Here is a 13,216-nt window from a genome sequence, read left to right as displayed (position 1 = left end):
TTTTTCTGACTAAGTTTGTTTCTTCAAGTTTTCAAAGAGGATTTCTCTGTGTGATGTCCAGTGATGCTTCTTACTTCAGCTAACCAAACCTATATTAATAATTCTGACTCTATAGTGCACCTCTTGTGAGATTCACATCCTACCCTACCACAAGAACTTGTTGCTGCCATCGTTAAAGGGCCATTATGATGTAACAGTTTGAAGTTGCTCTGCATGCTCCCAGATATTTGCCTGGATGTGACAGATGAGAGACCATTGCTTTGCAGAGAGGGATCTTGAGGTCCTACTGGGTAGTTTTGTGCAGAACGTCATCTATTTCCCAGACCAGCAGAGGAGGTCATGCCAGTCTGGTTAGAGATTATCACCTGGGTCCGTGCAGTTTCAGCCATCTGCAGGAATGCCCAGCAGTATAGGAAGAAGGTAAATGATCTTACCCACTCTGCCAGCAAAAGTGCTGCTATCTTGGACCCTCTCACTCCCTCTATCTGCCACTATATCCACCTCCCACCAAAGCTCTACCACTCTCACTATTGCCTGCAAAGTCTTGCCACACTAGCTGTCATCTAACCTAACCCTTGACATGGTAACCTTACATTGTGACTATACTGCCTACTCGTTTGCTTGGAACACCTTCACACCTGCACCAGAAATAACAGTTGTGCCATCTAATTTCAACCAATTTAATACAAGTCCATCGTTGTAGGAGGAAAACAGCTCACAATAGGATGGAAAGAGTGCAGATCAGTGGTGGCCTGCCCAACATTCAATTTCTCACTCCTAATGAGGAAATAATTGTGACTGTGACCACCCTGAGCAACTGGCTGACCCTGTTCAAATGATTGAATTGAAATTGGAAGCTAACCATGACTGTGGCCCTCGTTTGAAGGCTATCTCCCCTGACATGACTACGGACCATGAGCCTGATATCTCTGATTTGAGGAGGCAGTACACAAAAAAGCAAGTCAAGGCAGAGGTGCTGTGAAAATCTGGGTAGACTCAAAGTGAATAAGTACCGAAAGATCAAGCAAACTGTCCAGAATGGCAACCTGACTATGTCATGAACTGGGTGCATGTCCCTGAACGCTGCAGCATTACAATGATAGTTATTGATGCAGCCCAAAGTGCAGCATTGAAGTACATAAGTGCCTCTAATTGGATCAGATATGTGCCATGAGAGTTTGTAGAGGCTGGCACATGTTGGATACCAACGTCCTTGGACATGGAGGAACAAATTACTCCAGATGCTGGAAATATACTGAAAACAACAAATGCTGGAGATCACAGTAGGTCAGACAGTATCCATGGAGAGAGATCAAGCTAATGTTGAGTCTGGATGATCTCTAGCATTTGTTTTTTTCAATCTTTGACATGGAATTTATGCAGCTGGTGCCTATGGAGTGTGGCCTGAGATGTTGGTGTCTGGTGACCTACATGGAAGTGCTTTGGAGAAAACGGCTAGCTGAAGTCACCACCAGATACCCACTCTGACTTCTGTGTCGAGAATTCTCAGCATTAAGTGTGTTCACAGGATCAGAAATGTGTGAAGCTGTATGTTAATGAGATTCAATATGCAGTAAATAAGGTTGTTAACGTGCAATAATGCCCTCAATAGGCAACCTGCCACAGTCTGGTGAGAATTTCACTTAACTGCCCAGTTGTTATGTAAAAGATGTAGCAAGTTGGACCTGATATCCGACTTCTCATATACCTCTGCCACTCATATAGCCCATGCTGTTCACAATACTATAAGATTCTGCCCAATGTGTAGATTTCAGTGATTTGTCCGAGGATAAATGTTGCCTCGGACTCCAGGGTAATTTTTTTAAAAATTAGTCATGGGTTGTCTTTCTTCCCTAAAAGGCTTAAATGTTGGTTATTATTGATTTCATGTTTCAAGCAAAAAGCAGAACCACTTCCAGCACAGTGCTCCCTTGATATGGAATTGAAAGGGTCAGCTTTTTTTTTAATGTATTCTAGTATCTGTAGAGTGACATTTAATAGTGGCATTCACCACCGGACTCAGGCATGAGTGGTGCCCACTGAGCCAAGCTGACACTAAGTGCTTTAAGACATCCTCTTATGAGAATGGAAGTATTTTCTAGAAAACCATCTTCTATAGAGCACAAACATAATCCTTCCAAAGTGATCCTGTTACTTAGAGAGGAGGCCTTCTCATGTTGATGATGGTGAATTCCTCCAACTACAATAACAACTTTATAGTAAACACTGCAATCATTTTACTACTTGTACTGAAAGTGAAGTGCCTCTGAGTGCTTTATTGTGTGAAGTACTCTTGGCTGATGTTGTCAAGGTTTGGAAGGAAAACTAAATAATCATGGGTACTATCTTAGAATTCTTGCTTATCTCTGTTACACATATTGGGCTTCAGGAAAGCATATACCTTATGCTTTCCTCTAGATCAATAAAAACTTGCATTGGAAAATTTCAATTTTTCAATAGGAGCTCTAGAATTCCTTCCCTGACCTACTTGTGCCTCTCAACCATCCCATTCTTTAAGATGTTCAAAAAACCCATCTCTATGATCAATCTTCTGATCATCTGCCTTGATTTATCTTATTATGACTTGGTGTCAAAGACTTTTTTTTTGTTGATATCACTCTTGTTAAGTATCTTGGGATGTTTACTACATTTAAGTGCACCAGTTAACTGTATGCTGCTGCCTAGAAACAAGTTGACACTGAATGACCCAAGTACAGGTGACCAAAAGCTTAATCAATGAGGTAGGATTTAAGTCTTCACTATCTCCAAGGATTTAAGGAAAACACAGAAAGAGAGAGTTTAGGAGGGAATTCCAGAATCTTGGCAATAGGAAGGCCACCAATGGGGGAGTGATTTTAAAATCTGGATTGATGTAAACTGCCTGAGTTGGGGAATACAAAGGTCTCGTAGGGTTGAAAGACTGGAAGAAATTGCAAAGCAACAGAAAGCTTTCAGTAAATAATGTACAGGGGGTGTGTAATAAATGAAAGGAGGAAATCTGAGGTATATCTGTAGGCTATGACAATCCCTCAATGACTAGAGAGAACATAAAAACATCTGTGATCTCATTTAAATCTAGTTTCCATGCCAATGGAGCCCATGTAAAATAATTAATTGTGCAGTCAGGTTAGCCTGAACCCATTGCTGTGTGCCCTTTGCGCATTTTCCTAGCACACACTAAGGGAGCTGGCACACAAATAAACATGTTTTGATCTGAGGAAGCAGCCATTTGCCTGGAAAACCTCCAGAATTCGATTGTAATTATTATGTTTTTGGAGTAACTTTGCCCCCTGGTGGTGATATTTTAAAAAAATGAAATTAAAATGTATAAAATTAATTCCATGCTATTTTTAGGGGAGAATTGAGCAATTTTTTTATTACACAATGAGCTGCAATCTGAAAGTGTGATAAATGGAGATTCTAAAGCAACTTTGAAAAGTTATTTGAATAAATACTTGGAGGGAAAGAATTAAGCTGGGAACAGCAGAAGGAACGGGGCCAATTGGAAAGCTCTACCGAAGAGACATAAGCATAATGGGTTGAATGGCCTGCAATGTGCAATTCTATTCTAAGATTTATATTGGACTTGTTTCTGTTCTGATGAAACTGGAGATGAATAATCAGCTTTGAGTTCGGTGATGCAATGATATCATAGATCGTGGCACAGAATTGTAATTCATTTGATCAGAGGAGCTGTTTGCCTTAGCTGTTGATGAAGGGGCCTAAGCTTTGGTGAAATCTGATATGTGCGTGTTAACTTTTATAAAAGGAGGATGAGTTAGTTAAAATTTCTGGAATTGGTAAGTCTGGATTTGGCTACCCCTAGGTTCTGCTGCAAGACACTCACTGTCTAGATCAGCTCATGAAGCATTATTGCTCATGTTAATGCAGACTGGACGGTACTTTGTACAACGAGGCCGTGAGATTTTGAAATGGTGATGGTGCTCTGCTCACAGTGAAACTAATTTACAGAAAAATTGGCTCTGTCTCACGTCTGATTCGGACAGTACAAGCATATCAAATTGTGACCCAGGTAGGATTGTGTGTTTTGTTGGCATGTACTTGTGACAATAATGAGCAATTTGTCCCCTTGTTTCCCCTTCAGTTGAAAGAGTGAGCACGCAGAAGAGAACGTTTACCCGATGGATCAACTTCCACTTGTACAGGGTAAGAGCGAGCATTGAATTCTAGTTCAGGCTAATTAATCATTTCCAAACAATATTTATTGTTACGAAGAGAGTTTATATTTAATACTGTCTGGATGGCTTATGTTTTGAAGGCTTGTGGAAAATGGGATAGATTTCAAGTTTTGCGGAAACACCTGGAATATTTTCTTTTGAAGGCCGTATTTAAGGCCACTAGATGGAGTATTGGTGTCCATGATTAGTAATTCAGTTAACATACAGCTTTCATTATTGGTTATAAGTTAACTCAGAAGCATTTCTCACCGTGTAGAAAGGTGTTAAAAGGCAAATTCTGAAATCAGCACTTAAAAAAAAAACATTGAATGATGGCCAGTGACTTTCAGGAGGATGTAAGACAGATGCATCACAAGGGTATATTGCTAGACATGTAATACAGTAAATCAGCCCGGGGGACTGGGATTCAAATTCCTGCCACAGCTGTTGGTTGAAATTTAATTTAATTTATAAAAAAAATCCAGAATTTAGAATCTACTGATGATCATGAAACATTGTAAATTCTCAGAAAAAAATCATCTGGCTTACTAATGTCCTTCAGGGAAGGAAATCTGCCATCCTTACCTGGTCTGGCTTACGTGTGACTCCAAACCCCTGTCAATGTGGTTGACTCTCAGTTGTCCTCTGAAATAGTCTAGATAGCTGAAACAACTCCGAGGCCAGTATCCTTTCACCAAGTCACCTTTTACTTACACATGGAGAGCCAGCTCTGAGTGAACAGAACCTCTGACATAGCTCTTTTTTTGCGTGGCAAGCCAGCTTGGAATCAGTTTCCTGAACTGGAGAGATTCTAAATCTTCTCGTGGTTATATATATATATTTTTAACTACCCATGTTTGTATCTGTATCTGTATCTGCAAGACACAGTGAAACACCACGTGAAAATAACTTTATTAATATTCTACCACCAGGAAAGACACCCATGTGGCAAATGAACCAGTGACCAGCAAAGCCCAGAGTAAGCAATGCTTACGTGAACACTCCTGTTTAGTTTTAAAAATTTTTCTTTTTTTTTCCCTTTTTTTTTCTTCTTATTTTATTCCCCATACTACCACCTAATACCAATAGTGATTATATTTTTGCCAGCACCCATGATGTTTGTGTGCAGGTGTGAGACACAGTGAAAGACGAGTGCATAAATCTTTATTCGTTTTCCACCACCTGGAAGGAAGGAAACACCAGAATGGCCAATGATGAGCAGTGCCATTCTCATCAAAGGGCAATGCTGTGTGATCAAAAAGTGAAATGTTCAAGCTTATATTGTCAGCCAGGGCACCCTGATTGGGCCTGATAATTTGGTCCAGTCAGGGAACTCATGAGGTCCACCTGGTTGACCTCATTACAATCATTAAAATAGCCACTCTGTTGTATCAATCGCTATGAAGTCTCAACAAAAAAATGAAACCGATGGACTGGCTGGTATCGACCTAGGAACTGGAAAAGACGATGGCAGAAACAGCCCTGTCAACCCTGTATAGTTTTCCTTACTAACACTGTGGGGGGCTAGTGCCAAAATTGGGAGAGCTGTCTCACAGACTAGTCAAGCAACGACATGCCTTCCAGACAATGTTCCAGACACCATCTTCACCGTCCCTGGAAATGTCCTGTCCCACCAGCAGAAGTGGTGGCACAGGACGAGAGTTGCCTTGGCAGTACACAGCATGGACTCTGGACGTCATGAAGTTTCATGGGTAAACATCGGAAAGGAAACCTATTGCTGATTATCACTTATTGTCCTCCCTTGGTTGAGAATCAATACTCCTCCATGTTGAAGCACTGAGAGTGGCAAGGACACAACATGTACTCTGGGTGGTTGCATTTACTGAGTCCTTTTAATATAGAAAACTACCCAACAGCAATCATCTCTCAGATATATCCCCAGATAGAAACTGCAGTAAACCAAAAGACGGGGTCAAGCGGATGGTTTGGCCCAAAAAGGGTGTGTGTGTGTGTGTCCGTCAGTCCGTCCTTGGGAGAGTACTGATCAAGTTTGTGACCAAGTGTGATTCCAGACTGATAGCAATGACTGCCCGCTGAGCAATTAGGGATGGGCAATCAATACTGGCCTAGCCAGTGATGCCCACATCATTTGAATTAAAAACACCCTTAAAAATTTTACATTCTGGCCAGCTATGAATGATTAATAATGTTTTTAATATGCTACGTATTCCAATCAAACACTCCTGCAGGTGTTGCCTCTTGCTGAGCTATATGGTCACCAGTTTTGGCTTTTGCTCCAACATGTCACTCAAAAGTCATTCTTCAGATCTGAGCTTAAATAGTGAGTGTCAGTAGGGTGAACAGTGAAGGGCATTGGAGTCAAAACTCATACCTGCCCTATCGTGTGATGACAAAGAATTACCTGAAAGCCCACAATTTCCTTTTTTTTTGGACCAAACATCCAACTATCCACCTCTTTTGGTTTGGTGCTATTTCTACCTGGGAACATATCTGAAGGATGCTGCTGTAGGGTAGCTCAGTAAATGTAAGTTGCTGTTGAGTGCAGTAGACACTACAGGTTTGTAAAATATTTGCATTTCTTGTTTGATATAATACTGAAATAAACACAAATAATTTGCATTTACTTAAAACTTTTAACCTCTCAAAATAACAAATTCTTTAATTTAGATGTGTATCAAAACTCCTGAAATTTTCTCCAATTCCTTGTCCATTATTCTCTTACATTTTACTGGTAAAATAAATGCAAATTATGTGTCCACATATATACTTTGGGATTGTTTATGCTCTGTTTGCCAGACCTTTTTTTTGTGATTTTACAGTGCAATCCACCCCTGGAGGTGAAGGATTTGTTTAAAGATATGCAAGATGGGAAGATCCTGATGGCTTTACTGGAGGTCCTATCTGGGCAAAGACTGGTAAAGTTATTTAACACTATTGCACTTCTACAAACTTGTAGTTTGTGACTTTGTTTATTTTGGCGCAATATCTTTACCTAGCGGTAGATATCCTAGTGAGGAATGTTATCATTAAGCAACTGTTTCAAAATATTTGATAGCAATAGAAGTTATCTTCAATGTTTACAAATCACTACTTGAGTCTCAACTGAACTATTCTGTCCAAATCTGAACACTATGCTTTAGAAAGGATATCAAGGTCTTAGATATGGTGTGGGAACAGAAAGGATTCACAGAATGGTACCAGTGTTCAGAGATTTCAGCATTACATTGGTGAGATTAGAAAAGGTTGATTGTTCTCACTGTTAATATAGTGGTATTCAAAATGATGAGTCACCTATTTGAAAAATGCAGTAATTATCAAGTTAGCCTAACATCAGTTACTGGGAATGCTAGAATTTATTATTAGGACATGTTAACAACATCATAACATGAGAGAGTTCAATAAACACATTTATGACAGGAAATTTTGTATTGATAATTCCATATTAGAATGCAACTAGCGTGGTTAAGGAGAACCAGTAGATGTAGTGTATTTAGATTATAACAGGAGCATTCAGTAAAGAGCCTTACAATATTTTTTAAAAATAAAATTAGCATCCGTGGAATTGTGTGTCAGCTCAGATTGAGAATTGGTTAATGATCAGAAACCAAAGACTAGGAATAAATATATACTTTCACGTTAGTAAACTGTATCAGTGAAATACCACAAGAATGGTACATGGGCTTCAGCTATTTACAATCAATATTAATGACATTTGTGAGTGTGATTATTCAAATTTGCTGATATTACAAAGTTGGGTGGAAATGTCAACTGTGAGGAGGATGCAAAGAGGAATCACGGAATTTTACAGAACAAAAGGTGGCCATTTGACCTATTGATTCTTCTGTACTTGCTCCCAAAACAGCCACCCAGCTATTCCCATTCTCGAGCATTACCTTCAAAGCCCTCTAATTTCAACACTTTTAAAATATATATCCAGTTCTTTTTCAAAACATCATATGGAATCCACCTCCACTCACTCTCCCAGTAAGTGCATTCCAAATCCGATCAACTCTGAGTAATTAAGTTGCTCATAATCTCACTACCAGCTCTCTTGATGACAATCTCAAAATTGTGACCCCTAGTTACTGACATATCAACTAGTGGAAACGGAATTTTCTTCTTTACCCTGTCAAAATTGTTTATAACTTTGAAGGTCTCAACAAAGTCACCTCCTTAATCTTCTCTGCTCCAAGAAGAATAAGGAGAAAGTGAGGATTGAAGATGCTGGAGATCAGAGTGTGGTGCTGGAAAAGCACAGCAGGTCAGGCAGCATCCAAGGAGCAGGAGAATCGACGTTTCGGACAAAAGCCCTTAATCAGGAATGAGGTTGTGAGCCGACGGGGTGGTAAGATAAATGGGTGGAGGTTTGGGCTGGGGAAGGTAGCTGAGAGTACTATAGGTAGATGAAGGGGGGAGGTAATGGTAATAGATCAGAAGTGTTCAACTCCCCCTTGCTTTCTGCAAAGGGCATGTAGGTCCTGAGGCTCCTCCATCGCCACTCCTTAACCACCTAATGCTGAAGGAAGAACGCCTCATCTTCCGCCTCGGGATCCTCCAACCCCATGGCATCAATGTGGAATTCACCAGTTTCCTCATTTCCCCTCTCCCCACCTCATCCCAAATCCAACCTTCCAACTCAGCACTGCCCTCATGACCTGTCCTACCTGTCCATCGTCCTTCCCACCTATTCACTCCACCTTCCCCTCTGATTTATCACTATTACCACCACCTCCATCTCCCTAACGCACTCTCAGCTACCTTCCCCAGCCCTTCAGTGCTTTTCCAGTACCACACTCTTGACTCCAAGGAGAATAAATCCAATTTTTCTAATCACTTCTTGTTTCTAAAATCCCTCATTCTTGATGTCATTCCAGTAACCCCTTTTGTGTTCTCTACAGGGCTTTAACATCCTTCCTTAAATAAAAGTGCTTAAAAGTGAACGCACTACTCCAAGTGTGGCCTGACCAATGATTTGTAGAGGTGTAGCACTTGCTTACTTGATTTTTATACTCTATATTCCTCTATTTATAAATCCAAGGGTCCTATAACCCATCTTAACAACTGTCGCAACTTGCATGGTTATCTTCAGAAAATTATGTGCATGATCCCCAAGGTCCCTCTGCTCCTGTACTCTCCTCAAAATTGCACTATCGAATCTGGGTTATCTCTCCATGTTTTTTCTACAAAATTGCATTACCTCACAATTGTCTGTATTGAAATTCACCTGTCCGGTGTCTGTCTATTTAATATTCCTCAGAAGTTACTCAGCATTATCCTCACAATTCATTATTCTCCCTAGCTTAGTATCATCTGCAAATTTTAGAGATTTTGCCTTCAACAACCATCTTCAAACAATTTTTATAAATCAGAAAAAGCAAATGTCCCAACATTGATATTTGGGGAACATCACTTTCGACACTTTTCCAATCTGAGAAATTAGAGAGTGTGGTTTAGAAAATGGCAAGTGTATTATGATGTGGAAAAATTACTAGATTGGCAGGTATAATAGAAAATATATTTATTTTCAAATGATAAGAGATGATCTCACTGAAAGATATAGAATTCTTTAGGAGTTTGCCAGGGTAAATGCTACAAGAATATTTCACTTGGCTGGTCATCTCTGATATATTAAGAATAATAGGGTTGTAATAGTAGGGAATGTTAACTTTCTCCAGACATAGACTGGGACTACCATAGTGTTAAGGGCTTGGATGATGAGGAATTTGTTTGATGTGTTCAAGAAAATTTTCTTTATTAATATGTAGATGTACCCACTAGAAAATGAGTAAAACTACTTTCTGTTGGGAAATAAGGCCAGGGCAAGTGACTGAAGTGTTGGGGGGAACACTGTGGAATCAGTGATCATAACTCTATTAATGTTTAAATAGTTATGGAATAGGATAAGCCTTGTATAAAAATAAAAGGTATTAATTAGAGTAAGGTGAATTTTGCTGGTATGAGACTTTCAAGAGTTGATTGAAGTAGACTGTTTGCAGGTAAAGGGGCGACTAGTAAGTGGGAAGTTTTCAAAATTCAGATAACCAGTTCGGAGGCATTATATTTCTGTTAGAATGAAGGGTAAAGTTGATAAGAGTAGGGAACGGTGGATGAATGAGATTATTGAAGTTCTGGTCAAAAATAAGGAGTCCTATATTGGGTATAGACATAAGAACTAAGAGCAGGAGTAGGCCATCTGGCTCCTCAAGCCCGCTCCACCATTCAATATGATCATGGCTGATCTTTTCGTGGACTCAGCCCAATTTACCTGTCCCCTCACCATATCCCTTAATTCCTTTTATTGTTCAAAAAAACACTATCTTAGCTTTAAAAACGTTTACTGAAGTAATGTCAACTACTTCACTGGGCAGTGAATTCCATAGATTTACAACCTCTGAGTGAAGAAGTTCCTCCTCAATTCATTCCTAAATCTGCTCCCCCTAATTTTGAAGTTATGCCCTCTTGTCCTAGTCTCACCTGCCAGTGGAAACATCATCTCTATTTCTATCTTATCTATTCCCCTCATAATTTTATATGTTTCTATTAGACTCCCCCCATTCTTCTAAATGCCAATGAATATAATCCCAGTCTACTTAGTCTCCTTATAAGCCAATTCCCTCAACTCCAGAATCAACCTAGTGAACCTCCTCTGCATCCCCTCTAGTTTCAGTACATCCTTTCTGAAGGAAGGAGATTAAAACTGCATGCAGTACTCCCAGGTGTGGCCTCACCAGCACCCTGTATAGCTGCAACATAACCTCCCTGCTTTTAAACTCAATCCCTTCAGCAACAAAGAACAAAAAATTTCATTTGCCTTCCTAATTACTTGTTGTACCTGCAGACAAACCCTCTGTGATTCATACATAAGGACACCCAGGTCCCTCTGCAACTTTTTACCATTCAAGTAATAATCCTTTTTATTGTTACTCCTACCAAAATGGATGACTTCATATTTTGCCTCATTTAAAGTATCTATGTTCCTCTGCAAAGTTTCACAGTCCTGTGCACACTTTGATATGCCACCCATCTTAGTGTCGCCTACAAACTTTGACACACTACACGTAGTCCCCAACTCCAAACCATCTACATAAATTGCGAATAATTGTGCTCCCAACACTGATCCCTGAGGCTCACCACTAGTTACTGATTGCCAACTAGAATAACACTCATTTATCCCCACTCTTTGCTTCCTGTTAGTCAACAAATGCTCTATCAATGCTAATACTTTACCCGTAACACCTTGCATCTTTATCTTACGCAGCAGCCTCTTGTGCTGCACCTTCCGAATAGTCTGATACTACTGGATATTTAATTCTCAGTTGTGACCATCCTGTAACTATGTTGTGGTTCTGTTAGCTGAACTGGGAATTTGTGTTGCAGACGTTTCGTCCCCTGTCTAGGTGACATCCTCAGTGCTTAGGAGCCTCCTGTGAAGCGCTTCTGTGATCTTTCCTCCGGCATTTATAGTGGTTTGTCTCTGCCGCTTCCGGTTGTCAGTTCCAGCTGTCCGCTGCAGTGGCCGGTATATTGGGTCCAGGTCGATGTGCTTGTTGATAGAATCTGTGGATGAGTGCCATGCTTTTAGGAATTCCCGAGGTAAAAACACAATGACTGCAGATGCTGGAAACCAGATTATGGATCAGTGGTGCTGGAAGAGCACAGCAGTTCAGGCAGCTACCACTGATCCAGAATTTAGGAATTCCCTGGCTGTTCTCTGTTTGGCGTGTCCTATAATAGTAGTGTTGTCCCAGTCGAACTCATGTTGCTTGTCATCTGCGTGTATGGCTACTAAGGATAGCTGGTCGTGTCATTTTGTGGCTAGTTGGTGTTCATGGATACGGATCGTTAGTTGTCTTCCTGTTTGTCCTATGTAGTGTTTTGTGCAGTCCTTGCATGGGATTTTGTACACCATGTTGGTTTTGCTCATGCTGGGTATCGGGTCCTTTGTCCTGGTGAGTTGTTGTCTGAGAGTGGCTGTTGGTTTGTGTGCTGTTATGAGTCCTAGTAGTCGTAATACTCTGGCTGTCAGTTCAGAAATGTTCTTGATGTATGATAACGTGGCTAGTCCTTTGGGTTGTGGCATGTCCTCATTCCGTTGTCTTTCCTTTAGGCATCTGTTGATGAAATTGCGGGGGTATGCGTTTTTGGCTAATACATTGTAGAGGTGTTCTTCTTCCTCTTTTTGGAGTTCTGGTGAAGGTTCAGTAAAGATTTACTAGGATCTTGTTGGAATTGAAAGGTTTGAGTATAAGGGTAGGTTGGGATATTCTTTACAGGAGTGTAGGAGATTGAGGGATAACCTTATAGAAGTTTATAAAATCATTAGCATCATAGATAAGGTGAACAGCAAATGCCATTTTCTTAGGGTAGGTGAGTTCAAAACTAGAGGGCATAGGTTTAAGGTGAGAGGAGAAAGTTTTCAGAGAGACCTGAGGGGCAACTTTGTCACAGAGCATGGTTCATGTGTGGAATGAACTGCCAGAGAAAGTGGTAGATGCAGGTACAATTACAATATTTAAAAGACATTGGACAGGTACATGAATAGGAAATGTTTAGAGGGAAATGGGCCAAATACAGGCAAGTGAGATTAGTTTACTTTTGGGAAACTTGGTCAACATGGATGAGTTGGACTGATGGATCTGTTTCTGTACTGTATGACTCTGACTCAGTGGTGAGTCTACAACTAGGAGGGTGCATTATCAGAATAAAAAGTTTGGAATTTTTGGAATGCGAAGCAGGACAGGATCGTGCATGATCTAAGTATGGAATGAAGTAACATTTTTCTGGTTCTGCAAATTTGAAAAGGGGTGTGTAGTCCTGTTCATCATTTTGTATGGTTGGCAAATAACAGCAGAATTCATGCACAATAGTAATTTTCTTTTTAGACATCACAATCTTGAAAATATTGAATTGACTAATAGTTCTTTTACTTTGCCCAGATGCAACAGTATAAACATTCCACTCATCGGATTTTCAGACTGAATAATATTGCAAAGGCCCTTCAGTTTCTGGAGGAAGGATACGTAAGTATTTTATTTGGGGCATTGGGGCTATGTCAA

General features: G+C 40.2%; 1 protein-coding gene across 2 annotated transcripts in view; it reads left to right on the top strand.

Moving 5' to 3' along the window:
- LOC132818434 (calmin-like) overlaps positions 1–13,216 on the top strand; it is an 88,146-nt gene that overhangs the window by 43,693 nt on the left and 31,237 nt on the right. The window contains exons 1-4 of one of the 2 annotated variants that reach the window (XM_060829484.1): positions 4,106–4,167; positions 5,111–5,157; positions 6,980–7,075; positions 13,097–13,180. In XM_060829484.1, coding sequence (XP_060685467.1) covers positions 7,019–7,075; positions 13,097–13,180 — 141 coding nt within the window. In that variant the 5' untranslated portion in view covers positions 4,106–4,167; positions 5,111–5,157; positions 6,980–7,018. Of the gene's footprint in view, positions 1–4,105; positions 4,168–5,110; positions 5,158–6,979; positions 7,076–13,096; positions 13,181–13,216 lie in introns of those variants that run through there. The other variant, XM_060829483.1, reaches the window with a different exon arrangement.

This window comes from Hemiscyllium ocellatum, chromosome 8 (genome assembly GCF_020745735.1).
Source record: "Hemiscyllium ocellatum isolate sHemOce1 chromosome 8, sHemOce1.pat.X.cur, whole genome shotgun sequence".
NCBI classification, from domain to species: Eukaryota; Metazoa; Chordata; class Chondrichthyes; order Orectolobiformes; family Hemiscylliidae; genus Hemiscyllium; species Hemiscyllium ocellatum.
Note: the sequence above shows the minus strand (reverse complement) of the source record. Positions and strands in the feature narration are given on the sequence as shown.